Source organism: Bos javanicus, chromosome 16 (genome assembly GCF_032452875.1).
Source record: "Bos javanicus breed banteng chromosome 16, ARS-OSU_banteng_1.0, whole genome shotgun sequence".
Lineage (NCBI taxonomy): Eukaryota > Metazoa > Chordata > Mammalia > Artiodactyla > Bovidae > Bos > Bos javanicus.
This window is the reverse complement of record NC_083883.1, coordinates 7,509,020-7,535,031: the sequence shown is the minus strand read 5'-3', so window position 1 is coordinate 7,535,031 and position 26,012 is coordinate 7,509,020. Positions and strand designations below refer to the sequence as shown.

Below are 26,012 nucleotides of genomic sequence, written 5' to 3'. Positions count from 1 at the left end.
CAAGTGCACACGGAACATTCTCCAGGATAGATCACATGCTTGGCCATAAATCTAGCCTTGGTAAATTAAAAAAAAATTTGAAATCATTCCAAGCATCTTTTCTGATCACAATGTAGTAAGATTAGATGTCAACTACTGGGAAAAAATTAAAAATACAAACATATGGAGGCTAAACAACACGCTTCTGAATAACCAACAAATCACAGAAGAAATCAAAAAAGAAATAAAAATATGCATAGAAATGAATGAAAATGAAAACATAAGAACCCAAAACCTATGGGATTCAGTAAAAGCAGTGCTCAGGGGAAGGTTCATAACAATACAAGCTTACCTCAAGAAAGAAGAGAAAAAAATCAAATAAATAACCTAACTCTACAGCTAAAACAACTAGAAAAAGAAGCAACAAAGAACACCAGGGTTAGTAGAAGGAAAGAAATTATAAAAATTAGGGCAGAAATGAATGAAAAAGAAACAAAAGAGACTGTAGCAAAAATCAACAAAGCTAAAATCTCATTCTTTGAGAAGACAAATAAAATAGACAAACCATTAGCAAAACTCATCAAGAAATAAAGGGAGAAGAATCAAATCAACAAAATTAGAAATGAAAATGGAGAAATCACAACAGACAACACAGAAATACAAAGGATCATAAGAGACTACTATCATCAATTTTATGCCAATAAAATGGAAAACTTGGAAGAAATGGACAAATTCTAAGAAAAGTATAACTTTCCAAACTGAACCAAGAAGAAATATAAAATCTTAACAGACACATCACAAGTACAGAAATCAAAACTGTAATCAGAAATCTTCCAACTAACAAAAGCCTAGGACCAGGTGGCTTCACAGGTGAATTCTACCAAAAATTTAGAGAAGAGCTAACACCTATCCTACTCAAACTCTTCCAGAAAACTACAGAGGAAGGTAAACTTCCAAACTTATTCTGAGGCCACCATCACCCTAATATCAAAACCAGACAAAGATGCCACAAAAAAAGAAAACTACAGGCCAATATCACTAATGAACATAGATGCAAAAATCCTTAAAAAAAATTCTAGCAAAGAGAATCCAACAACATATTAAAAAGATCATACATCATGACCAAGTGGGCTTTAGCCCAGTGATGCAAGGATTCTTCAACATTCACAAATCAATCAATGTGATGCACTACATTAACAAATTGAAAGATAAAAACCATATGATTATCTCCATAGATGCAGAGGAAGCCTTTGACAAAATTCAACATCCATTTATGATAAAACCCTCAAGAAAGCAGGCACAGAAGGAGCATGCTGCTGCTGCTGCTAAGTTGCTTCAGTCATGTCCGACTCTGTGCAACCCCATAGACAGCAGCCCACCAGACTCCCCCATCCCTGGAATTCTCCAGGCAAAGAACACTGGAGTGGGTTGCCATTTCCTTCTCCAATGCATGAAAGTGAAAAGTGAAAGTGAAGTCACACAGTCATGTCCAACTCTTTGTGACCCCATGGACTGCAGCCCACCAGGCTCCTCTGTCCATGGATTTTCCAGGCAAGAGTACTGGAGTGGGGTGCCATTGCCTTCTCTGAGAAGGAGCATACCTCTACATAATAAAAGCCATATATGATAAACCCACAGCAAACATTATCCTCAATGGTGAAATATTGAAATCATTTCCCCTAAAGTCAGGAACAAGACAAGGGTGCCTACTCTCACCACTACTACAATTAAACATAGTTTTGGAAGTTTTAGCCACAACAATCAGAGAAGAAAAAGAAATAAAAAGAACCAGATTGGAAAAGAAGTAAAACTCTCAACTGTTTACAGATAACGTGATCCGCTACATAGAAAACCCTAAAGACTCCACCAGAAAATTATGAGAGCTAATCAATGAACATAGTAAAGTTGCAGGATATAAAATCAACACACAGAAATCCCTTGCATTCCAATACACTAACAATGAGAGAACAGAAAGAAATTAAGGAAACAATTCCATTCACCATTGCAATGAAAAGAATAAAATACATAAGAATAAATCTACCTAAAGAAACAAAAGACTTTAAAATAGAAAACTATAAAACACTAATGAAATAAATCAAAGACGACACAAATAGATGGAGAAATATACCATGTCCATGGATTGGAAGAATCGATATAGTGAAAATGAGTATAATACCCAAAGCAATCTATAGATTCAATGCAATCCCTATCAAGCTAACAACGGTATTTTTCAGCGAACTAGAACAAATAATTTCACAATTTGTATGGAAATACAGAAAACCTCGAATTGCCAAAGAAATCTTGAGAAAGAAGAATGGAACTGGAGGAATCAACCTGCCTGACTGCAGACTATACCATAAAGCTACAGTCATCAAGACAGTATGGTACTGGCACAAAGACATAAATATAGATCAATGGAACAAAATAGAAATCCCAGAGATAAATCCAAACACCTATGGACACCTTATCTTTGAAAAGGCAGCAGGAATATACAATAGAGAAAAGACAATCTCTTTAGCAAGTGAATCTGGGGAAACTGGTCAACCACTTGTGAAAGAATGAAACTAGAACACTTTCTAACACCATGCACAAAAATAAACTCAAAATGTATTAAAGACCTAAACGTAGGACCAGAAACTATAAAACTTCTAGAGGAAACATAGGCAGAACACTCTCTGACATAAATCACAGAAGGATCCTCTATGATCTACCTTCCTGAGTAATGGAAATAAAAGCAAAAATAAACAAATGGAACCTAATTAAACTTAAAAGCTTCTGCACAATGAAGGAATCTCTAAGCAAGGTGAAAAGACTGGCTTCAGAATGGGAGAAAATAATAGCAAATTAAGCAACTTACAAAGAGTTAATCTCAAAAATATACAAGCAACACCTGCAGCTCAATTCCAGAAAAATAAATGACCCAATTCAAAAATGGGCCAAAGAACTAAACAGATATTTCTCCAAAGACATACAGATGGCTAACAAACATATGAAAAGATGCTCAACATCACTCATTATCAGAGAAATGCAAATCAAAACCACAATGAGGTACCATTTCATGTTAGTCAGAATGGCTGCAATCCAAAAGTCTACAAGCAATAAATGCTGGAGAGGGTGCGGAGAAAGGGGAACCCTCTTACACTGTTGGTAGGAATGCAAACCGGTATAGCCATTATGGAGAACAATGTGGATATTACTTTAAAAACTGGAAATAAAACTGCCATATGACCCAGCAATCCTACTGCTGGGCATACACACCAAGGAAACCACAATTGAAAGAGACACCTGAACCTCAATGTTCATCTCAGAACTGTTTACAATAGTTAGGACATGGAAGCAACCTAGATGTCCAATGGCAGGTGAATGGCTCAGAAAGTTGTGATACATATACACAATCAAGTATTACTCATTTATTAAAGAGAATGCATTTGAATCAGTTCTAATGAGGTGGATGAAACTGGAGCCTATTGCACAGAGTGAAGCAAATCAGAAAGAAAAACACCAATACAATATATTAACACATATATGTGGAATTTAGAAAGGTGGTAATGATGACCTTATATACAAGATAGCCAAAGAGACACAGATGTAAAGAATAGAGTTTTGGACTGTGGGAGAAGGTGAGGGTGGAATAATTTGACAGAATAGCATTGAAACATGTATATTATCATATGTGAAATAGATCACCAGTCCAGGTTTGATGCATGAGACAGGGTGCTCAGGGCTGGTGCACTGGGATGATCCTGAGGGATGGGATGGGGAGGGATGTTGAAGGGGGGTTCAAGATATGGTACACATGTACACCCATGGCTGATTCATGTCAATGTATGGCATAAACCACTACAATACTGTAAAGTAATTGGCCTCCAATTAAAACAAATAAAAAAAAAGAATAGTCTCCTCAACATCTATAGAAAGGCAACCTATGGAATGAGAGGAAGTATCTGCAAGCATTGTATCTGAATGAAGGATCAATATCCAGAACATATAAGCAACTACTATAACATAACTTGAAAAAACAGAAAGCAAATAACTGACTAAAAAATGTGCAAAAAATGTCAATAGACATTTCCTCATAGAAGACATAGAAGTGACCAATATATATAGGAAATATTCTCAGCATCACTAAGTATCAGTGAAATGGAAACCAAGTCAAAAAAAAAAAAAAAAAAACCACCTTTCAGGATGTGTATTATAAAAAGAAAATAACAAATGCTAGCAAGGGTGTGGAGAAGTGCAACTTTTGTACCCTCTTGGTAGGAATGGAAAATGGCATGCCCATTATGGAACAGTTTGGAAGTCCCTCCAAAAATTATTAAGATCCAAAAATTATCGTAAGATCCAGCAATCACTTATTTGAGTTTATGTCCAAAGGAGATAAAACTAGAATGTTCAGCAGATATCTAGAATCTCATATCCATTGCCACATTGCACACAATAACCAAGATAGAAAAACTGCCCAGTGTCCACGGGCAGATAAATCAAGAAAGAAAATGTGGTGTATACATACACTGGAATGTGATTCAGCATTTTAAAATGAATGTTATCTTGTCATTTGCAGCAATGAATGAAGCTGGAGGATATTGGTAAGAGTAAAATAAGCTAGTCACAGGAGGACAAATACTGAACCATTTCATTTACCTGTGGCATCTAAAGGAAAATTCAGAGAAGTATAGAGTAGAAGGGTGGTTCCAAGAGCTGGGAAGAGGTTGACACAGGGAACGTCTGTTTAATGGTTATAAAATTTTAGTTGCAGAATGGAAATTTTCTAGGGTTGTGCTGAACAACAAGTTGCATTAAGTTAACAAGACTGACTGGACACTTGCAAGCTTAAGAGGCAAAGCTGAACTGAACTTCCTCCGTCTATGCCTGGAGGCTCCTCCTTTCTCAGACTCCTCTAGAACTGGGTGTGGCATGTGTGTACCGCCAGGGGCTCCCTGCAGAATGAAGGAGCCTGCCTGGTACTGAGGGCGTTTGGTGAGAGGGGAGGACTCATTCTGAGGCACTAATAGGAAAGAGTTTGAATGAGGGAAGTGGCAGAGTGATGCATCATGACCAAAAGAAATGCTATAAGACCTATTAATACATGAGATTTACTATTAAACAAAGGTGTGATTAAGCCAGTAAGTGGGATTCTGAAACATAGTTTTGCACGTTAAGAAGCATGTAGGGCTTCCCTGGTGGCTTAGTGGTTATGAATTTACCTACCAATGCAGGAGATACGAGCTCAATCCCTGGCCTGGAAAGATTGCACATGCCGTGCAGGACCTAATCCTGTTTGCCACAACTACCAAGCCCATGCTCTAGAGCCCAGGAGCCATAACTACTGAGCCCACGTGCCAAATCTATGGAAGCCTGAGAGCCCTAGAACCCATGCTCTGCAACAAAAGAAGCCACCAAAGTGAGAAGTCTGTGAACCAGAATTAGAGAGTTGCCCTGGCTTTTCACAAGTGGAGAAAAGCCTGCACAGCAATGAAGACCCAGCAGAGCCAATAAAAAATTTAATAAAAATTAAAAAGAATCCTGCAAATATTTTCCTGGGTAGTGATGGGATTTCTCTTCCTGGGAAAAGGATGTTCACTTGGTGTAAAATCAATGCATACAGTAAATATGTATACTTTCTTTAATTTTTAATACATACATATTCATGGTGCACTGTGTTGGGAAATTTTAGGGGGAAGTTAACACCAGGAAGAGTGATGTTTAGGGTGACAAATATCGAGGAAAACACAACACAAAAAATTCACACACACAAAAAGAATCACACATGGACACACACCCAGTTCCATGCACACAAACCTACACTATTAACCATAATACAGCTTCTTCCTGGAACTACAGTAATCATCCACATTGATCGCTTGTAAATTACTTTCTACCAGCAGGACCCCTATACTCATTCCCAGCAGGAATTTGGAATCAGTTTGGCCTCTACACTAAAACTAGCGAGAAAGCCCCAACTTTCTCATCTACAAAGTTTTTTCTCCCAAAGGGAATGATTCTAGAATACATACCACTTTCACATCGTTGAAGGGCCACCTGCAAGAACAGAAGAGAAGACGCTATGAGGGTAAGATCACATAGATGTACAGTCTTTGGTTCATTTGGGGACAGTAGGGAACCTGATGAGGAACAATGGTGGAGTCCAGGGAACCCAGCAAGATCAGCGCACACATACTCAGGATGAAAGGCAAGACCTGTGCCTGGAGGATGGAACTCCAAGCCAATTTAGGCTGGAAATTGCACAATTCTTTTCCTAGAAGAAATGTTGCTGCAGGAGAGAGAAATCTGTACTCTTACAGAACGTAATGGATGCTAACAATTTTAATATCCTGGGGACAGAGGCATCATGAGTTGGTAATAAGACTCATTCAACATTATCCCGATCAAAGGAATCGTCTCTATCTGAAACTAACACCCTCAAAGACTCATAGCTTAATTCTACTGAAAGATAAATGAAAATGTATTTCTATCTCAGACCAGAAAACAAAATAGCTTGCCTTGGAGACACACGGGGTCTCTTCGGTCCTGTCACAAGCTGGGTTGATTGGCAGGTCCTCAATGAAATCTAGAGGGACACAGAGTAGCTGTTAGAACAGTGGTGAGGCTGCTCAGGAATCATGCAGGGGGTTTTCACTTTGTGTGGACATGGAGTGGTGTGTATGGATGCAGGAGGTTAATAAGCATGAGCTGAACTTGTGTTGATCCATCCTCTTTGGAGGAGGAAGGAAAATAAAGAGGAGGAGGAAGGAAATGAAAGCAGAGCTTTGGTTTTCTAGCTAGGAAGAACCTAATCAAGAAGAAATATTCATTCTAAAAAAAGGAAAACTCTAAAATGTGTTCAATGAAAGAGACCCGTGACTCCTTCTGCTTACTTTGAGCTCCTGCTAAATTACCATGGTCTCTTGATTTTTCCCAGATCACTCTTCCTCCAGGATCCACAGTTGCTGCTACTCCACTCATCATGTTTCCTATGAGACTTTGTACTCGATTAAAAGTGAACTCTGTAGAGGACTGAATTCAAATCTGGGCAAAGTGTGCTATTCTATTAATTCACTAATCAAGTGTTTTAAATAAAATCAAATGTACAAGATTTGATAATACTGAATTCTTATCATTTAAAAACAGCCACTATGAATAATATCATATTTTTATATCAGTATTTGTTTTATACAGTGTACATGTCCACTGAATCAGTCACTGTCCATACTCATAGGGGCAATATGTGTAGTGGGACAGTTGATTATAGAAAGCACAGTTCCTCCACCAGGTCTTCCTGGGAAGCTAGGAAGTCCCTCCACCAGGTCTTCCTGGGGAGCTAGCTACATGGAGGAGCTGAGATGTCAAGACACTTGGTGAGGATGCTTACCAAATCACTCAATGATTCTCTCTCTCTCTTTTTTTTTTTTAATGGGATGTGGGATGGTGGAGTGTATGCATGAGGGAGGTTAGCAACTATGGACTGAGCTGCTGTTGAATCATCCTCTTTGCTGGTTGAAGGCGAGTAAGGGAGAGGAACAGGAAAGAAATGAAACAGAGCTTCTGCATTAAATTACTGATAACCTAAATGATGGGGAAAAAATAAACACTAAAATGCATGTCAGCTTTCAATGACAGAGACCCATGATCCTCACTGCCTTTTTAAAGCATCTTTTAAATGGCCCTTGTCTTCTGGATTTTTTTCCCATATCACTGCCTCTCTAAGATCCACATTTGTAGCTCTTGAATTTACCAAGTTTTCTATGAGATTTTTTTCTTGATTAAAAGAAAACAATGTTTGCCTGTCCACTGAGTCACTGGCTGTTCACACCCCAGAAGTCATACATTTAGTGGGACAGTTCATTATGGAGAGGACACATAGGGTGAACACTGACTATCTCTGATCCAGCTGTTCAGGAGATTGTAACAGGAGTAATGGTCATTAGACTAACTAACAAATTCCACTGTGAGAGCTATCTGATATCTTCCTTTGAGTGTATGCTACATGGTTTAATCAATGCAAGGCTTGTGGTAGTGTCACCCAGTACAATGAAATATTTCCCCGATTATAATCTGCTTTTCTCCTTGTTTAAGCAATGACACAGGCACCAACAGATATGACCTACATTGTCTACACAAAGCCACGCAACTCTCAGAATCTGAGAGGTGACCAAGAGGATGCAAGTCCTGAGGCTCCTTTCATACTATTGACTGAGCCAAATGTGGCTGTTAATTCACCTTTGGTTTTCCTCGATTTCATTACCACTGAGCCCACCTTATAATGAATGTAAGGGTCTGGACCCCTGGACCTGCTAGTACCTCCAGGAATGGACACAAATGCATGGACACCCTTGCTCTGTGACTAGGATTTCAAGGCTGAGTGATCAGTGCAGGTCAGGGGTCCAGAGAAGTCACATTGGGATCACCCCTAGGTCCTCAGTTTGGCTTTTCCACTTAGAAGGTCAAAAACTTGCACCATTTTTCTCAGCACCATCTCCATCTGAAGAAAATGAATATTCACCAAACTTGAGAAATGGTTGAGTTGAGAAAAGAATCAGGTAATGTATAGCCAGTGTGCTGTGGTGATGAGAAGTGTTTAGAAACTTCACAGTTGACTTATTCTGTGTAAGAGGGAAATATCTTCTGAGGAAAGACACACACACACAGCCTCAAAATCCCACCACGTGGCCCCCCAAGCCTGATTCACACAAACCCACAGCATCTAAATGATGGAGTTGTTTTAGAGACCATAGAACACAGACATTGTTCTTTCCTGGGCATCAGTCTCTTCTCTGTACTCCCAGCCCTCACCCCATGTAGGAATCCAGCATCAGGGGGCCTCTCCAACCAGAGCTGGCAAGATAGCCCCACCTTCATCAGCTAGATTGTTTCTCAGCAGAGGGATGGTCATTGAGTATTTACCATATTCAAAGACTGCTCCGGATTCCTGTGATTAGAGAGAAGCAAACAGAGTGAGGCTGTCAGCATCATGTGTTCTCTGCAGTAAGTCTTCTGTTATCTGATTTTGGTCCTCAGATAACTAAAACTTTTCGAGTCAATGCCCACCCCCACAATTAAACAGAGAGGACCCCTGTTGAAAACTCTGGAGTATTTTATGTAAAATCTGCAGTTTCAATTTTAGCAACAATTACAAAATTATTTTTGAAGTAGGAAAAATTTCTGAGCAAAGTACCTACAGTAGTAACTGATGCTGTCTTTCTTAAAAGTACTTTTGAATCAAGTCTATGTTGATAATATATTTATCCTCAATATTTCACCAGCCAAGAAACTGCATACATCAATGATAATGTATACCTCAGATTACTGTGACTGTATTTGACTGAACGCGAATGAAGAAGTGAAGCAATGCCCTTATCCCAAATGCAGCCGGGTGAGCTTACCTTCGGGGCCCTCAGAGGCTGCCCCTCAACCCAGGCCTCACGCCGCCGTTTCACCACCAGGCCCTCCTGGGGAGCTAGAGGGACACAGAACAGCCGTCAGGACACAGGTGAGACTGCTCCCCAATCTCTCAGTATTTTTGTTTGTTTGTTTGATGGAGACATGGGGTGTAGTGTGTGCATGAAGGAGTTTAGTAACAATGGACTGAAATGCTGTTGAATCCTCTTTGCTGGTTGAAGGCGAGTAAGGGAGAGGAACAGGAAAGAAATGAAACAGAGCTTCTGCATTAAATTACTGATAACCTAAATGATGGGGAAAAAATAAACACTAAAATGCATGTCAGCTTTCAATGACAGAGACCCATGATCCTCACTGCCTTTTTAAAGCATCTTTTAAATGGCCCCTGTCTTCTGGATTTTTTTCCCATATCACTGCCTCTCTAAGATCCACATTTGTAGCTCTTGAATTTACCAAGTTTTCTATGAGATTTTTTTCTTGATTAAAAGAAAACAATGTTTGCCTGTCCACTGAGTCACTGGCTGTTCACACTCACAGAAGTCATACATTTAGTGGGACAGTTCATTATGGAGAGGACACATAGGGTGAACACTGACTATCTCTGATCCAGCTGTTCAGGAGATTGTAACAGGAGTAATGGTCATTAGACTAACTAACAAATTCCACTGTGAGAGCTATCTGATATCTTCCTTTGAGTGTATGCTACATGGTTTAATCAATGCAAGGCTTGTGGTAATGTCACCCAGTACAATGAAATATTTCCCCGATTATAATCTGCTTTTCTCCTTGTTTAAGCAATGACACAGGCACCAACAGATATGACCTACATTGTCTACACAAAGCCACGCAACTCTCAGAATCTGAGAGGTGACCAAGAGGATGCAAGTCCTGAGGCTCCTTTCATACTACTGACTGAGCCAAATGTGGCTGTTAATTCATCTTTGGTTTTCCTCAATTTCATTACCACTGAGCCCACCTTATAATGAATGTAAGGGTCTGGACCCCTGGACCTGCTAGTACCTCCAGGAATGGACACAAATGCATGGACACCCTTGCTCTGTGACTAGGATTTCAAGGCTGAGTGATCAGTGCAGGTCAGGGGTCCAGAGAAGTCACATTGGGATCACCCCTAGGTCCTCAGTTTGGCTTTTCCACTTAGAAGGTCAAAAACTTGCACCATCTTTCTCAGCACCATCTCCATCTGAAGAAAATGAATATTCACCAAACTTGAGAAATGGTTGAGTTGAGAAAAGAATCAGGTAATGTATAGCCAGTGTGCTGTGGTGATGAGAAGTGTTTAGAAACTTCACAGTTGACTTATTCTGTGTAAGAGGGAAATATCTTCTGAGGAAAGACACACACACACAGCTTCAAAATCCCACCACATGGCCCCCCAAGCCTGATTCACACAAACCCACAGCATCTAAATGATGGAGTTGTTTTAGAGACCATAGAACACAGACATTGTTCTTTCCTGGGCATCAGTCTCTTCTCTGTACTCCCAGCCCTCACCCCATGTAGGAATCCAGCATCAGGGGGCCTCTCCAACCAGAGCTGGCAAGATAGCCCCACCTTCATCAGCTAGATTGTTTCTCAGCAGAGGGATGGTCATTGAGTATTTACCATATTCAAAGACTGCTCCGGATTCCTGTGATTAGAGAGAAGCAAACAGAGTGAGGCTGTCAGCATCATGTGTTCTCTGCAGTAAGTCTTCTGTTATCTGATTTTGGTCCTCAGATAACTAAAACTTTTCGAGTCAATGCCCACCCCCACAATTAAACAGAGAGGACCCATGTTGAAAACCCTGGAGTATTTTATGTAAAATCTGCAGTTTCAATTTTAGCAACAATTACAAAATTATTTTTGAAGTAGGAAAAATTTCTGAGCAAGGTACCTACAGTAGTAACTGATGCTGTCTTTCTTAAAAGTACTTTTGAATCAAGTCTATGTTGATAATATATTTATCCTCAATATTTCACCAGCCAAGAAACTGCATATGTCAGTGATAATGTATACCTCAGATTACTGTGACTGTATTTGACTGAATGCGAATGAAGAAGTGAAGCAACGCCCTTATCCCAGATGCAGCCGTGTGAGCTTACCTTCGGGGCCCTCAGAGGCTGCCCCTCAACCCAGGCCTCACGCCGCCGTTTCACCACCAGGCCCTCCTGGGGAGCTAGAGGGACACAGAACAGCCGTCAGGACACAGGTGAGACTGCTCCCCAATCTCCAGTACTTTTGTGTGTTTGTTTGATGGAGACATGGGGTGTAGTGTGTGCATGAGGGAGTTTAGTAACAATGGACTGAAATGCTGTTGAATCATCCTCTTTCTGGATGAAAAGCAAAGGAGAGGAGCAGGAAAGAAATGTAACAGAGCTTCTGCATTTTAACTAGTGATACCCTAAACGATGTGGAAGAAATAAACACCAAAATGCATGCCAGCTTTCAATGAAAGCAACCCATGACGCTCCTGCCTGTTTAGAGTTACTGGTAAATTACCCCTCTCTTGAAGATTTCTTCCTAGATCACTCCCTCCACAGAATTCAGTTACAGCTATTATATTTACCTAGTCTTCTATGAGACTTTGTTCTTGATTAAAAGAAAACTCTGTTAAGAGGACTGAATTCAATCATATCTTTCCAAATAACTTCTTTCAGTCATGCAATATTTTTTCCCAGTCTTCATTTTCCAAACAATGTTTGCATGTCCACTGAGTCAGTGGCTATCCACACTCACAGAAGTCATACATTTACTGGGACATTTCATGTGAGGAAGCATGGGGTGAACACTGACACTCTCTGACCCAGCTCTGCAGGAGATTTTCAACAAGAGTCACGGTGAGTAGGCTAACTATCAAGTTCCACTGTGAGATCTATTTGAAACTTTCCCTTGAGTGTGTTCTACCATGTTTAATCACTGTAAGGCTAATGGTAATGTCACCCTGTGCAATGAAATCTCTCCTGGATGATAATCTTTTTTCCTTGTTTCAGCAATGAAACTAGCACCAACAGAATGATCTACATTGTCTACGCAAAGCCATACAACTCTCAGAATATGTGTGTTCACCAGGAAGATGAAAGTCCCAAGGTGCTTTCAAACTAATGACTGTGCCAAAGTTCGCTATTAATTCACCTATGCTTGCCCTGGGTTCCATGACCACTGATCCCACCTTATAATGATGGGCATAGTCTGGATTTCTAGTTGCTAGTACCTCCGGGCATGGATATAGATGCAGCAGGGACCCCCTTGTTCCATGACTAGGATTTCAAGGCTGAGTGGTCAGTGCAGGTCAGGGGTCCAGAGTAGTCACTCTGGGACCACCCCTAGGTTCTCTGTTTGGCTTGTCCACTTAGGAGGTCAAGAGCTTGGGCCATTTTTCTCAGCACCATTTCCAACTGAGGAAAATGAATATTAACCAAACTTGAGAAATGGCTGAGCTGGGGAAAGAATCAGGTAATGTATAGCGAGGGTGCTGTGGTGATGAGAAGTGTTTAGAAAGTTCACAGTTGACTTGTGCTGTTTGAGGGCAGTATCTACTGAGGAAACACACACATGCAGAGCTTCAAAATCTCACCACATGCGCCAATTTATGGGCCCCCAAACCTGATTCACACAAACCCACAGCATCCAAATGATGGAGTTTTTTTCCAGAAACTGTAATTACAGTCATGTTTTTTCCATGAGATCAGTCTCTTCTCTGAACCCCTCAGCCTCACCCCTTGTAGGAATCCAGCATTAGGGCGACTCTTCAAACATAGTCTGCAAGAGAGCCCCACCTTCAACAACTAGATTGTTCCTCAGCAAAGGGATAATCTCTGAATATTTACCGTGTTCATAGGCTGTTCCGTAAGTCTGTGATTAGAGAGAAGGAAACAATATAAAGGTGTCAGCATCACATGTTCTCTTCAGTAAGTCTTCTGTTATCTAATTTTTGTCCTTAGATGACTAAAACTCTTTAAGTCAATGGCTCCAAAAGAAAACAGACAGGACCTTTGTTGAAAAGGCTGGACTCTTTCACGTAAGAGCTCTCACTTTCAATTTGACTAACAATTACAAAATTATTTTTGAGGCAGGAAAATTTTCTACTGACCAAACTACCTACAGAGTAATGGATACTGTTATTTTATTAATGTCCTTCAGAATCAAGTCTGTGTTGATAATAGACTCATCCTGAATTTTTCTCCAGACAAGGAATTGCATACATCAGTGATAATACACATTGTCAGATTACTGTAACTGTTTTCCACTCAAAAAAAATTAAAGTGAAGCAACAGTCTTATCCCAATAAAGACAGATAAGCTTACCTTCAGGTTCTTCAGAGGCTCTTCCTCAGCAGAGGCCTGGTGCACTTCCACCACCAGGACCTTCTGGCGACCTAGAGGGACACAGAATAGCCATAAGAACACTGATAAGGCTGCTCATCAATCATTCAGCATATTTTTTTTTTTTTGATGGAGACATGTGATGGAGTGTATGTGTAAGGGAGTTTAGTAACTATGGACTAAGCTGCTGTTGAATCATCTTTTTTGCCAGAGGAGGAGGAGAGCAAAAGACAGGAACAGGAAAGAAATGAAACAGAGTTTATGCCTTTTATCTAGTGAAACCCTAACAGCTGGGGAAAAAAGAAAGACTAAAGTGCACACCAGCTTTCAATGACAGAGACTCATGACCCTCCTGCCTGTTTAGAGTTTCTGCTAAATCTTCTCCTGTCTTCTGGATTTCTTCCTAGATCATGGCCTCCCCAGGATCCAGCACTATAGCTACTGCACTTACTGAGTCTTCTGTGAGACTTTGTTCTGGATTAAAAGCAAACTCTGTTAGATGACTGAATTCAGTCCTACCTTTCCAAATAGCTATTATCATTCCTGTGTTGTTGTTGTTTTTGTTTTCAGTCTTCATTTTCCAAGTAATGTGTGCATGTCCACTGAGTCAGAGGCTGTCCACATTCACAGAAGTCTTACATTCTTGGAACAGTTCATTATGGAGAGAAACCATTAAGTGAGTGCTGACTGTCTCTGACCCAACTGTGCAGTAGATTTACAACAAAAGTCATGGTCAGTAGGCTGACCATCAAGTTCCAATGTCAGGTCTGTTTGACACCTTCCCTTGAGTTTGTGCTACATGGTTTAATCAATGTAAGGCTTATGTCACCCAATACAATGAAATCTCTCCCTAATGATAACCTTCTTTTTTCCTTCTTTAATCAAGAACACTAACACCAACAGATATGACCTAAATTGTCTACACAAACCCACACAACTCTCAGAAACTGTGAGTTGACCAGGAAGATGTGAGTCCAGAGGTGACTTTCACGCTAATGACCTTGCCAAAGTTAGCTGTTAATACACCTGGTTTCATGATCACTGAGCTCACCTTAAAATGATGGGCACAGTCTGGACCTCTGGAGCTGCCAGTACCTCCAGGCATAAATATAGATTCAGGGACCCCCTTGCTCCATGACTAGGCTGAGTGACAAAGGCAGGTAAGGTCTTCTTGTGTGTGAGAAGGAAACATCTCCTGAGGAATCATACACACACACAGAGAGCTTCACAATCACACCACATGGGCCCACACATGGGCCCCCAACCCTGATTCACACAAACCCTCATCTTCTAAATGATGGAGTTGTTTTCAGGGATCACTGAACACAGATATTGTTCTTTCTTTGAGATCAGTTTCTTCTCTGCACCCCAGCCTTCACCCCCTGTAGGAATCCAGCATCAGGGTGACTCTCCAACCAGAGCCAGTCAGAGAACCCCACCTTCATCAGCTAGATTGTTCCTCAGTAGAGGAACGATCCATGAATATTTACCATGTTCGTAGGCTGCTCTGCCTGCCTGTGAATAGAGAGAAGAAAACAGTGTCAGGGTCCCAGCATCTTGAGTACTATGCATTCCGGTCTTTCATTCTCGTTTTGCTCTCATAAAACCAAATGGTTTGAGTTTGTTTCTTTGTTCAACTCAAAGTGTTGTTTAGTCCATAGCCCAAAAGAAAACATAGAGGACGCCTGTGGGAAAGGCTGGAGTCTTTCCTGGAAGATCTCTCCAGCCCACTTTAACCAGCAATTAAAAATTTTTATTTCAAGAAGGAACATTTTCTACGGAGGAAATTTCTCCCAACTACAGTTTTTAATTTACACTGTCATTTGTTCAAAATGTCCTTTTGAATAAGTTATCTGCCGGGAAAGACTCAACATTCATCCATCAAATTAAAAACTATATCAGCTGTCTTGAATCTTTTGAAACCTTATCTGAATTCAGCAAAAAAGTCAAGTCATAAAGCAACACTTTTATCTCAGATAAATAAGGGGCACTTACCACAGAGGTGGGCAGAGCTTCTTCCTGCAAATTTGAATTGGATAGCTCCTCCAGCTTGTCCTCAGGGAGCTCTAGGAGGACATAGAGGGATTGTCAGGATATCTGTGATGCTGATTGGGAAGACCTTGTTAAGGTGGACACATGGAAGGACTGTATGGACGTGGGTGGTTAATCAGTGTGGGCTGAAATCTGTTGGACAGCCTTCCTAGTGGGTGGGGGAAGGCTAAGGAGATGGATATTTCAGAAATGAGTCAGAGAGCTTTTAATTTTCTAACTAAGGGGAACCTGATCGACTTGAAATTGTCAGTCTGACAAAGGCAAACAGAAAATCACACTGTTTCAGTAGTCATGTACAGTTGTAAGACCTGAACCATAAAGAAGGCTGAGTGCCAAAGAATTGATGCTTTAGAATGCTGTTGCTGAAGAGACTCTTGAGAGTTCTTGGACAGCAAGATCACACCAGTTAATCCTAAAGGAAATCAACCCTAAATATTCATTGGAAGGACTGACACTGAAACTTCAATACTTTGGCCTCCTGATGTGAAGAGCAGACTCTTTGGAAAAGCCCCTGATACTGGGAAAGGCTGAGGGAAGGAGGAAAAGGAGGGGCCACAGAGGATGAGATGTCTGGATAGCATAATCACTTAATGGACAAGAATTTGAGCAAACTCGGGAAGATGGTGAAAGGCAGGGAAGCCGGGTGTGCTGCTGCCCATGGGCTCATAAACAGTCAGACACAACTTAGCAATTGAGCATTGTGATCAAAGATACATTATATTTATTATTTTCATAACTTTTAAGAATTAAAAAGTTATGTAGCATTTTCTATACTCACAATGCTGTGTACCTATCAACACCATCTACATCTAAATCTTTTTCTTTAGTTCTGATACAACCTCTGTACCCATTAAGTCATAATCCACCTTCCTTCTTGCCTCCTGGCTTTGGTATAATTTCTATTTCCAGTTTCCGTGAGTTAGCCTATCCTATGTACCTTAAACCAGTGGAATCATACAATATTTTTATTTCTGTGCCTGCCTTATTTCACTAACCATAATACATTTTTTGTATTATCTGGTCCATCCATTTTGCAGCATATTTCAATCCTTAATTCATTGTTATGGCTGGATAATATTCCATTCTGAGTATATATCATATTTCTTTTATTCATTCATCACATGATGGTCTTTGGGTTGTTTGTATCATTTGAGTGCTAATAATACACTGTGAACATTAGTGTACAGATTTTTGTATGGTACCATAATGGTAATAAATAATATTGTGCATATTTAAAATATCATTGAATGTAACAATACAAAGTGTGAATCTAAGGTGAACTATGGACTTTTAATTACTAAAAATATATTATCTCACTAATTGTAATAAATGGACCACATATATGTTATCTGTGAGTATCATATTATAGCATAAACTGAAGTGATAGGATACAGCAATTTTCTATATTATCTGTATAACTTTTATGTCAATTTAATCCTGTTCTAAATAAAGTCTAATAATTTAAAGAAATCCTAAAACATGTCTTCAGGGACGAACATATCACAGCTTATGTTAAAACAATTAGCTAGTGTCCAAACCACAGCTAGAGACCATCTCCACTCTTAAGCATGAAGCAAATGTTGAATTTAAAATGCTTTCCTCCCATAGTTAAGGGTTCAGGAAGGGGAACACATGTATACCTGTGGTGGATTCATTTTGATATTTGGCAAAACTAATAGAATTATGTAAAGTTTAAAAATAAAATAAAATTAAAAAAAAAAAAAACCAGTACCAACAGATATAGTAAGTTTCAGTTTAAACACATGAGATAAAAGAAGAACATTGCTTAATATTTCACAGTTTTTTTTCTTAAATATGAGGCATTAAACATAAACTATAACTATTCTTGAGTGAGCTTAATGAGAAAATTTCCACGGTACCTTCAACTGTGTCAGTTGTAGGGTGCACCCTATTTTGTGGCCGACTACGAAACCTCCTGACCCAGCTGGTAGTGGATGTTGACCTCTTGGGGGTGTTGGTCTTCCGGGGATAACATCCTGGGAAATGCATTATAATGGAGAGAGCTGTTGACATCTTGCTGGCAGAAGACCACCCGGAAACTAATAACAATTGACCCACAGTTCAGTCCTCCAGTCCCCTTCCTCAGCAGACGCCTAGCAGGAGGCAGGACCAGGAGTCCTACTAGGCATCTGGCACCCAACAGACTGGTTGTTCAGGCAAATATCTCTATTTAACTGAGACCCAGAAGCTCAGCAGAGCATGGTGACCATGACTGATGAACTGGATTCAAATCCCATTTAGGAGAAGCAGATATTTGGGAAAGACATATGGTTCCCTCTTTGCCTCAGTTCCCTGTCCTGAGTAGGAGAAATGTTAATATGGCCTATTTTTAATATTATGAGGCCAAGAATGATTAAATACAGGTAAAATATTAGAAAAATAAAGGAGGGATTACCTGGCAGTCCAGTGGTTAAGAATCTGCCTCACAATGCAGGAGACAGGGATTTGATTTCTGGTTGGAACACTATGGCCCCACATGCCTCAGAGCAACTAAACCCACAGGCTGCAACTACTGAGCCCAAACACCACAACTAGAGAGTCAGTGCCCTGCAACGAAAGATCTGCATGATGCAACGAAGATCCCATGTGCCACAACTAAACCCAATGCAGCCAAATAAATGAATAGATACAGACAAATGAATACATAGAAAAGTAAAGGACTGGTGCTTCGTAATTGCTCTGTAAGTGTTCAACCTTGAATGATGGCAAGAGTCAGGTGGACCTTTAGTAGTGGTTGAAGGCAAAGAGGGCATTTGGATGGCTCCAATAAGTGGAAATGGAAGCGTATTCTTCAGCTTTTTCACAGAAGCAAGGTTTCTCATGGAGAGTATCTATTATCACCTCCTCTGACACCCAGCATTGTTGGGGAGGAAGGGAGGACAAAGTAGGGGCTGTAACCCATATGTTACTTTGGAGGTTGTTGAAATTTAAAGAGGTCAAGTGACTTTCCAACAGTCACACAATGATAAATAGTAGATCTGGGACAGGACTGTAGTTCGTTCCCTGAGGACACAGATGCCTGCACCCTTGAGACCTGTGCTGAACCCCTGAACCAGGAGCTCACCCCCCACTCAAATTCCTCTCCCCCTAGTTTTCTGTAGATGAGAGCTGATGCCCTGGAGAAGATGCCTGAGCCCAGAAAGAGCTCAAATCCTCCTTCTACCATTTGTCTCTATATTTCAGTTCCTGATCCAAAATACATGTTTCTTCTGAGCAAAGCCCTTCAGAAAGACTACAGGATTCCAACTTTTTCATCCTCCCCAGCCTCTTTACACACTCAACCATCTCATAGGCAGCTGTTACCTTGCTAAGTGGCCAGTGGTCTCTTTGGCCACCAAGTTGCTCAGCGCTCAGAACCTTCTAAACCAAAGGCTACATGATGGCTGTACAAGGAATTAGCTTCCCTTCTACTGACCAAGTCTGGATGAGCAGTTAATGTGAGGTGAGGTGGCCTTCTGTGCTAGGCTCTCATGGCTTAAATAAGTCTGTGATGCTCAAAGTCTCACAGTTGATCTGAGCACTGATTTGAGCAGCCTGGACCAAGGGCTAGCTAAAAATGGGCAGGAGTTCAAGTCTGTCCTCACTAAAATTCTGACCTCATCAACTCCTCATCATGCTCTAGACCTTGGAGTGGAAGACAACAGAGCCCCATATTCTTTTTGAAAATCATCTTGATACTCACAGCATGGAGACCACAACCCAAGATTCTCCTTGAGGATCAACAGAAAGATTCTTCTTCCCTCAGTGACCAAATGTTTATCCTACTAAACCGACTTGGGATCTCCCGGGTGACTAGACAGTAAAGTGTCTGCTTACAATGCAGGGACCCCGGTTCGATCCCTGGGTCAGGAAGACCCTCTGGAGAAGGAAATGGCAACCCACTCCAGTACTCTTGCCTGGAAAATCCCATGGATGGAGGAGCCTGGTAGGCTACAATCCATGGCATCACAAAGAGTCAGACATGACTGAGTGACTTCACTTTCCCTAACCGGAGAGCACTACCCCATCTGACCAAACTCCCTGGCACCAGCCAAACAGTGATCCTGTCCATATCAACCCATGGAAATCCCACCATAAACCCCAGTTTCTTTCCTTTTTAAAAGTCTCTGGATTTACACTGCTAGTACTTGTATATTTGGGCAGCAACATTTAGAAGAGTTGAGCTGTAATTTCCTTTTCCTGTAATGTCCATTGTTGGGGAGACCTCACAGTTCTCCTGCTTCAGGTCTTTCCATCTGTTCTCTGCTAAGATGTGTACAAAACTGGCACTGCGAAATTGTATATTTTTATTTTTTTGGAAAGCAGTTTTGAAGTAAAAATTAATATGTGTAGCAAAGTTCTGTATCAGCAAAAACACACATTAGAAAGTATCCAATAATACAACAGAGGAATCCTGGAGTAAAGATTTAGAAGATGATGTTTCTCCTCTTATTCCTCAATGACAACCTCTGTAGGTTGGAAGAAACTAGAAAAAGCCATGTGGACTAGCTCCAGCTACCACAGTTTTACATACACCTTTTTAGATAACTATTCTGAGACAACCATTTAAGTAGTGGTTTTTTCTATATCATGAGTCAACATCTTCTGAACAATGTTTCAATGTCTGTCATATAAAGATATTCAAGAAATTGTTCTTAAATTATAGCACATCATAAGGATATTCAAGAAATTGTTCTTAAATTATTGTGCACATTTTCAGGTAATTAATATTCAAACATTCTAAATTTAGGAAGATATTTAAGGCAGCCAGCTGACCAAAGAATCAAAATATAATTTAAGGAATGAAGCAAAAGTATAAAACACATTTATAGCTCTGTAGATAAATTAGAGTGAGGGAAAAGGAAAAAAAAAAAAAAGACAAGGAAAATTCATCAAAGTTAACCAGACCATTTGATGGAACAGCCTTCAGAGGATCAGCAGAAACCTACCTCCAGAACAGCAGTTGAGGTTTCCCATTTTCAAACTCTAGTTTGAAGGTGAGCCCTTCTACTTGTACCTTATGTGAACCTCTCAGCTCACTAACTGGCACTTGGTACATAATGCAGAAAGTGCATCACCACATTACCATGGCGACGATACATCACAGAACTTTCAGAGTGAACTAGACTCTGCATAGGATGAGTCCAAGGTGCTGCTGCCCAGAAAGTGTGTTTCTATGGGCAAACTGGGATTTTCAAAGTAAGGATTCAATTTCAAAAATTGAATATCAGGGTCACATATTCTTTTCTGATCAAGAAAATGATTTAGATGAGAGAAAGTGTCCTGCCCCCAAAGATAGTTGATAGTGAACATGTCAGGGTGAGAAGGGACAAAGCTAACACACTGAGAATAAAAAGAGATTCTATTCTTGATTAGAATATCATCTTGGTACTGATCACAAGTTTGTGCTCCTAACACACAGTGAGGCCAAACAATACCAAGAATCAGGAGCCTGGAGCAGAGAAAGCCTTCCTGCAGGGCCACACAAGGAGAAAAGACAAAAAAACCTGAGCTCCCCAAAAGCTCTCAGCAAAACCATTTTCTAGGGAAGCTGAGGGAGTGGTCTGGCTACTTCTTGGGTCAGAGCCTTTGTTCATGAGGTCCCAACCACAGAGGCGAGCCTGAAGTAATGATGTATAAGATCCTTGTACACCGACCCAACCTCCTGCCACTTCCTAGGGGTGGACAATGGGTCAACACTGGACCAAGTGTGGAAATGTGAACGGAGAGACAGAAGCTGGTGAACTCTTACCTTAGTAGCCAGGGTCAGATCCTCCAGCTGCCCAGGGCTCCGGAGACCACGCCTGTATTGACCTCTGCAGCTAATAGGTCATGGAGGTGGGGACTGGGAAGAGGTTCACTGCTTTGTGGCCTGGATCTGGCCTATGGGCATCTGTGGCAAGGGCTCTGGGGCCCTGTGGGACACAGTCCCCAAACTGTCCTGGGCCCCCATCTCACCCGACTGTCCTGAGGCCTGAAGGCCTGGAGAGCACATAGAGAAGGCCTCTGCCCCACACTCACCACACTCTGGTGAGGACATGCTCCGTTGGTGGAGCATGACCTCTAACCCCTAGTCTAAGGGTCCCGCTAAAGGTCTTACAATATTGACTGTGCGCCCACCCCACCCCAGCACAGTCTCCACCCATTTCTACTCTTCCTGAGTGCCCAGACTTCCCTAGAGGAAACAAAGTGTAAGATTTAACCTTATAAACAAAATTAAGTTTTTCACGTCTAATATATCGAGTTGCATTCTTTATTTGGAGCCCTATAAATTCTTCTCACAAAAATGAATGTTTTGTCTTATGTAGCAAGTATGTTTTTTATTTATCACTATCATTTTTTTTAAATTTACATTTTATTTATTTTTGTCTGGGCAGGGTCTTCATTGCTGTGCTCGATTCTCTCTAGCTGTCCTGAGTGGGGACTTCTCTCTTGTTGTGGAGCACAGGCTCTAGGCACACAGGCTTCAGTAGCTGTAACTCGCAGGCTCTGGAGCCTGGGTCAGTAGCTGTGGTGCACAGGCTAGTTTCTCAGCAGCATGTGGAATCTTCCCAGACCAGGCATCAGACCCATGTCCCCTGCACTTGCAGGCAGATTCTTGACCACTGGGCCACAAAGGAATTCCATCAGTGTCTTTTTATTATGGTTACTTTTACTTATATCAAGAAGACATTTATTTTCAAAAACATCAGTAAGTTAAATATTTTTGTTATTTTCTTTGTGAGAAGGAAGAAGGGAAGGATGTTATGACTAGTATTCTTATTAAAGGCTAAGTATTCCTTTAAAAATATTTTAATAAATAAGAAAATAAAAGGTGTTTCAAGACAAACTTTTCTATTAAACAATTCTAAATATTTCTAAAGATGTTCGTCAAAATGGACTAATTAATTTTTTAGGGTAATGATAGAAAATTTCCCCCAGAAATGATATAGAGTAGAAATATCCTGATACCATCATAAATAGAACTGAGTATTTTGTAAAGCACGTGTGGTAATTTATGTCTCAAAAACCTTAGAACATTTTGGAAGTGATAATGATGGTACATCAATGATTCAGTCATTTTAACAGATATCATTTACAATGTGTCTATTCATCAGGTAATGAACTTGTAGTTGTTTTCTGAGAAAAGAGGGGCGTGTTCAATTAATGTTAAAGAACTTTAAAAGAATTTGTGATTAAATTTGTTATGTCCTATTAATGATGTCAATGGTGGAGAATTCACTGAGTTTTAATATAGCTCCAATTTGCCAAGTAGATTTGTGTTTCTTTGACCAAGCAACATATTGGACTTTTTGAAAATTTTCCTATAGTTGATTCAAGAACGATTTATAAAAATTGGTGAATATTTATAATAATTAAACAGGATAAATTATGTAACACAAGGAAATAGGACCAACTTAGAGAATATCACTCTGTTAAGGACATAGTACTTCAAACATCCTAACTAAACACTGCTGACTATAAGTTGTGTGAGCTTATATTGATATGGACTGAATCTTTGTGCCCCCACATAAAGTCATACATTGAAAGGCTAACCTCCAGTGGGATGGCCCTAGGAGGTGGGACATTCGGGAGGTAATTAGGCCATGAGGGTGGAGTCCCCATGACATTACCATCTTTATAAATGAGGAGTAGAGCTAGTCATTTCTCTCTTTCTGCCACGTGAAGATAAATGAGAAGGTGGCAAAATCTAAGTAAGAACACATTTACCAGAACCTGACCTTGCTGAATCCTGACCTTGACTCTCAACTATGAGAAACAAATAGTTACTGTATAAGCACCCTCATCCAAGGTATTCTGTTACTGCACCCCTAACTGACTGAAGCATCTATCATTATGGATTTTGAGAGTAAAAGTTTTCTTTAGCTATTTAGCTAATAGAAAGGAGCCACAGATCCTCCCAAAAACATTGCACTGGACAGAGTTAAATAGGCAAGGAAAACTTTATTCAAGACATTGTGATAAAGGTCAAGACTACTGGAAGGAGAAAGACTGAACTCAACTCCCCTGAAACAAGTGACTGGGGATAGGGGGATTTGTAAACACTGAGTGAGCTAATGAGAACATAACACAGGCCCTCAGCCTCAAGGTTCCCATCTGTGCTTAGTCATCGGTACTTGTGGAAATGAGGCTTCCACCTTTCCACACAGACTGGGATAAAGGGACCCATATAACTTGATTATTACTTTTAGGAGGGCAAGCTTGCAGGTTCTCGAGAAAGACATTCCTGGGTTGTAAAATGTTCACATGTCATCATGGTAGAGAAGGAATTGACACACCTTATAAAGTAGATGGTCAAAGAATAAGGAGATCAAGAAAAAGTGTCTGGAATAAATTGGGAGATTGGCATTGATATTTACACACTGTTACATACAAGGTAAAAAAAACTAATAAGGATCTACTATATAACAGAAAACTCTATTCAAAACTCTATATGCTCTGCTTAGTCACTCAGTCATGTCCAACTCTTTGTGACCGTCTGTAGTCCATCAGGCTCCTCTGTCAGTACTCTATAATGACCTGTGCCGGAAAAGAGACTAAAAATGAGTGCATATGTGCAACTGAGTCACTTTGCTGTGCAGCAGAAACTAAAACAACATTGTAAAGCAACTATACTCCAAGACAAATGTCTGAAGTTTAGACAAGCTGTGCAGACTGTTTAGGCCTTTTTGGTAAAGTTCTAGTTCTTGTTTATTAATACTTGATAGCAGGGCAAAAATAAACAAAAGAAAATCGGATAGAAATGCACTGCTAATCATTTTAAATTGTGGTTTATTCTTGAAGAACTTCTGAATTAATAAAGCAATATAAATAATCCCTCAGCATTCTCTTTAATGTCTTTTAATTAATACATACTTTACAATTCTACATTTTAATGAGGAACAAATACGATAATGACGACAAATCAAAGCTTCTGTATGTTTTGCTCTATGATAATTAGATTATATACTGTAATGACTATTCTTGTAGTGATAACAGTGTGAGGGGCTAGATATAACATTGAGCCATGCCAGACTTGTATCAACTTGGGATCCCGCTGAGACACCCAGACCCCTGAACACCTATAGATACATGCTTATTCCTGTTTGCAAGCATATTAGCCAGGGTATAGAAGGAAACTGATTAAAATACAGCTTATTTTTGTTGTTCAGTCACTAAGTCATGTCTGACTCTTTGCAACTCCACGGACTGCAGCACACCAGGTTTCCTAGTCCTTCCTAGTCCTTCAGTTTATGGTATTTGTATCATAATTAAATCCATTTGTGAGTACCTGGCATCACTTATTTCTCATAGAAAATATTTCTTATATAATATAATTTTCTGGAAGTGAGAGTGTAATTTAAAAAGTCTTGATCTTACTTTTAAATCTAAAACAGAGTAGTCACTGTGTGACACTGTTATTATTCAGTCGCTAAGTCATGGCCAGCTCTTTGCAACCCCATGAACTGCAATATGCCCGACTTCCCTGTCCCTCACAATTTCCTGGAGTTTGCTCAAATTCATGTCCATTGAGTCAGTGATGCTAACTAACTACCTCAAACTACCTCATCCTTTGCTGCCCTCTTCTCCTTTGGCCTTTAGTCTTTTCCAGAATCAGGGACTTTTCCAATGAGTCTGATCTTCACAACAGGGGGCTAAAATATTGGAACTTCAGCTTCAGCTTGAGCTTCAATCATTCCAATGAGTATTTGACATTGATTTCCTCTAAAGTGACTGGTTTGATCCCCTTATAGTCAAACAGACTCTCAAGAGTCTTCTCCAGCACCACAATTCAAAAGCATCAGTTCTTTTGCACTCAGCCTTCTTTATAGTCCAACTCTTACATTTGTACAACTACTGGAACAACCATACGACCTAGGACCTTTTTCAGCAAAGGGATGTCTCTGCTTTTTAATATGCTTTCTGAGTTTGTCATAGCTTTCCTTTGAAGCAGCAAGGGTCTTTTAATTTCATCACTGCAGTCACTGTCATCAGTCATTTTGGAGCCCAAGAAAATAAATCTGCCACATTTTCCATTTTTTCCCCATCTAAATGTGATGAAGTGATGGAGCTGGATGTCATGATGTTAGTTTTTTGAATGTTTAGTTTTAAGCCAGATTTTTTACTTTCTTCTTTCACCCTCATCAAGAGGCTCTTTAGTTCCCCTTCACTTTCTGCCATTCAGTTCAGTTCAGTTGCTTAATTGTGTCCGACTCTTTGTGACCCCATGATCACAGCACGCCAGGCCTCCCTGTCCATTACCAACTCCTGGAGTCTGCCCAA

The 26,012-nt window shown here is 40.3% G+C and overlaps 1 protein-coding gene across 1 annotated transcript in view; it reads right to left on the bottom strand.

The window, feature by feature from the left end:
* LOC133227546 (uncharacterized) overlaps window positions 1–20,797 on the bottom strand; it is a 33,933-nt gene extending 13,136 nt beyond the window's left edge. Inside the window, exons 1-11 of the mRNA XM_061382146.1 lie at window positions 20,699–20,797; window positions 17,630–17,746; window positions 15,693–15,763; window positions 15,188–15,212; window positions 13,680–13,750; window positions 13,203–13,227; window positions 11,478–11,551; window positions 10,999–11,023; window positions 9,360–9,433; window positions 8,881–8,905; window positions 5,994–6,547 (exon numbers count right to left, since the gene is read on the bottom strand). Of these exons, the coding sequence (XP_061238130.1) occupies window positions 6,408–6,547; window positions 8,881–8,905; window positions 9,360–9,433; window positions 10,999–11,023; window positions 11,478–11,551; window positions 13,203–13,227; window positions 13,680–13,750; window positions 15,188–15,212; window positions 15,693–15,763; window positions 17,630–17,746; window positions 20,699–20,726 (675 nt within the window). The 5' untranslated portion in view covers window positions 20,727–20,797 and the 3' untranslated portion in view covers window positions 5,994–6,407. The remainder of the gene's footprint in view (window positions 1–5,993; window positions 6,548–8,880; window positions 8,906–9,359; window positions 9,434–10,998; window positions 11,024–11,477; window positions 11,552–13,202; window positions 13,228–13,679; window positions 13,751–15,187; window positions 15,213–15,692; window positions 15,764–17,629; window positions 17,747–20,698) is intronic.
* Window positions 20,798–26,012: the final 5,215 nt, after the last annotated feature.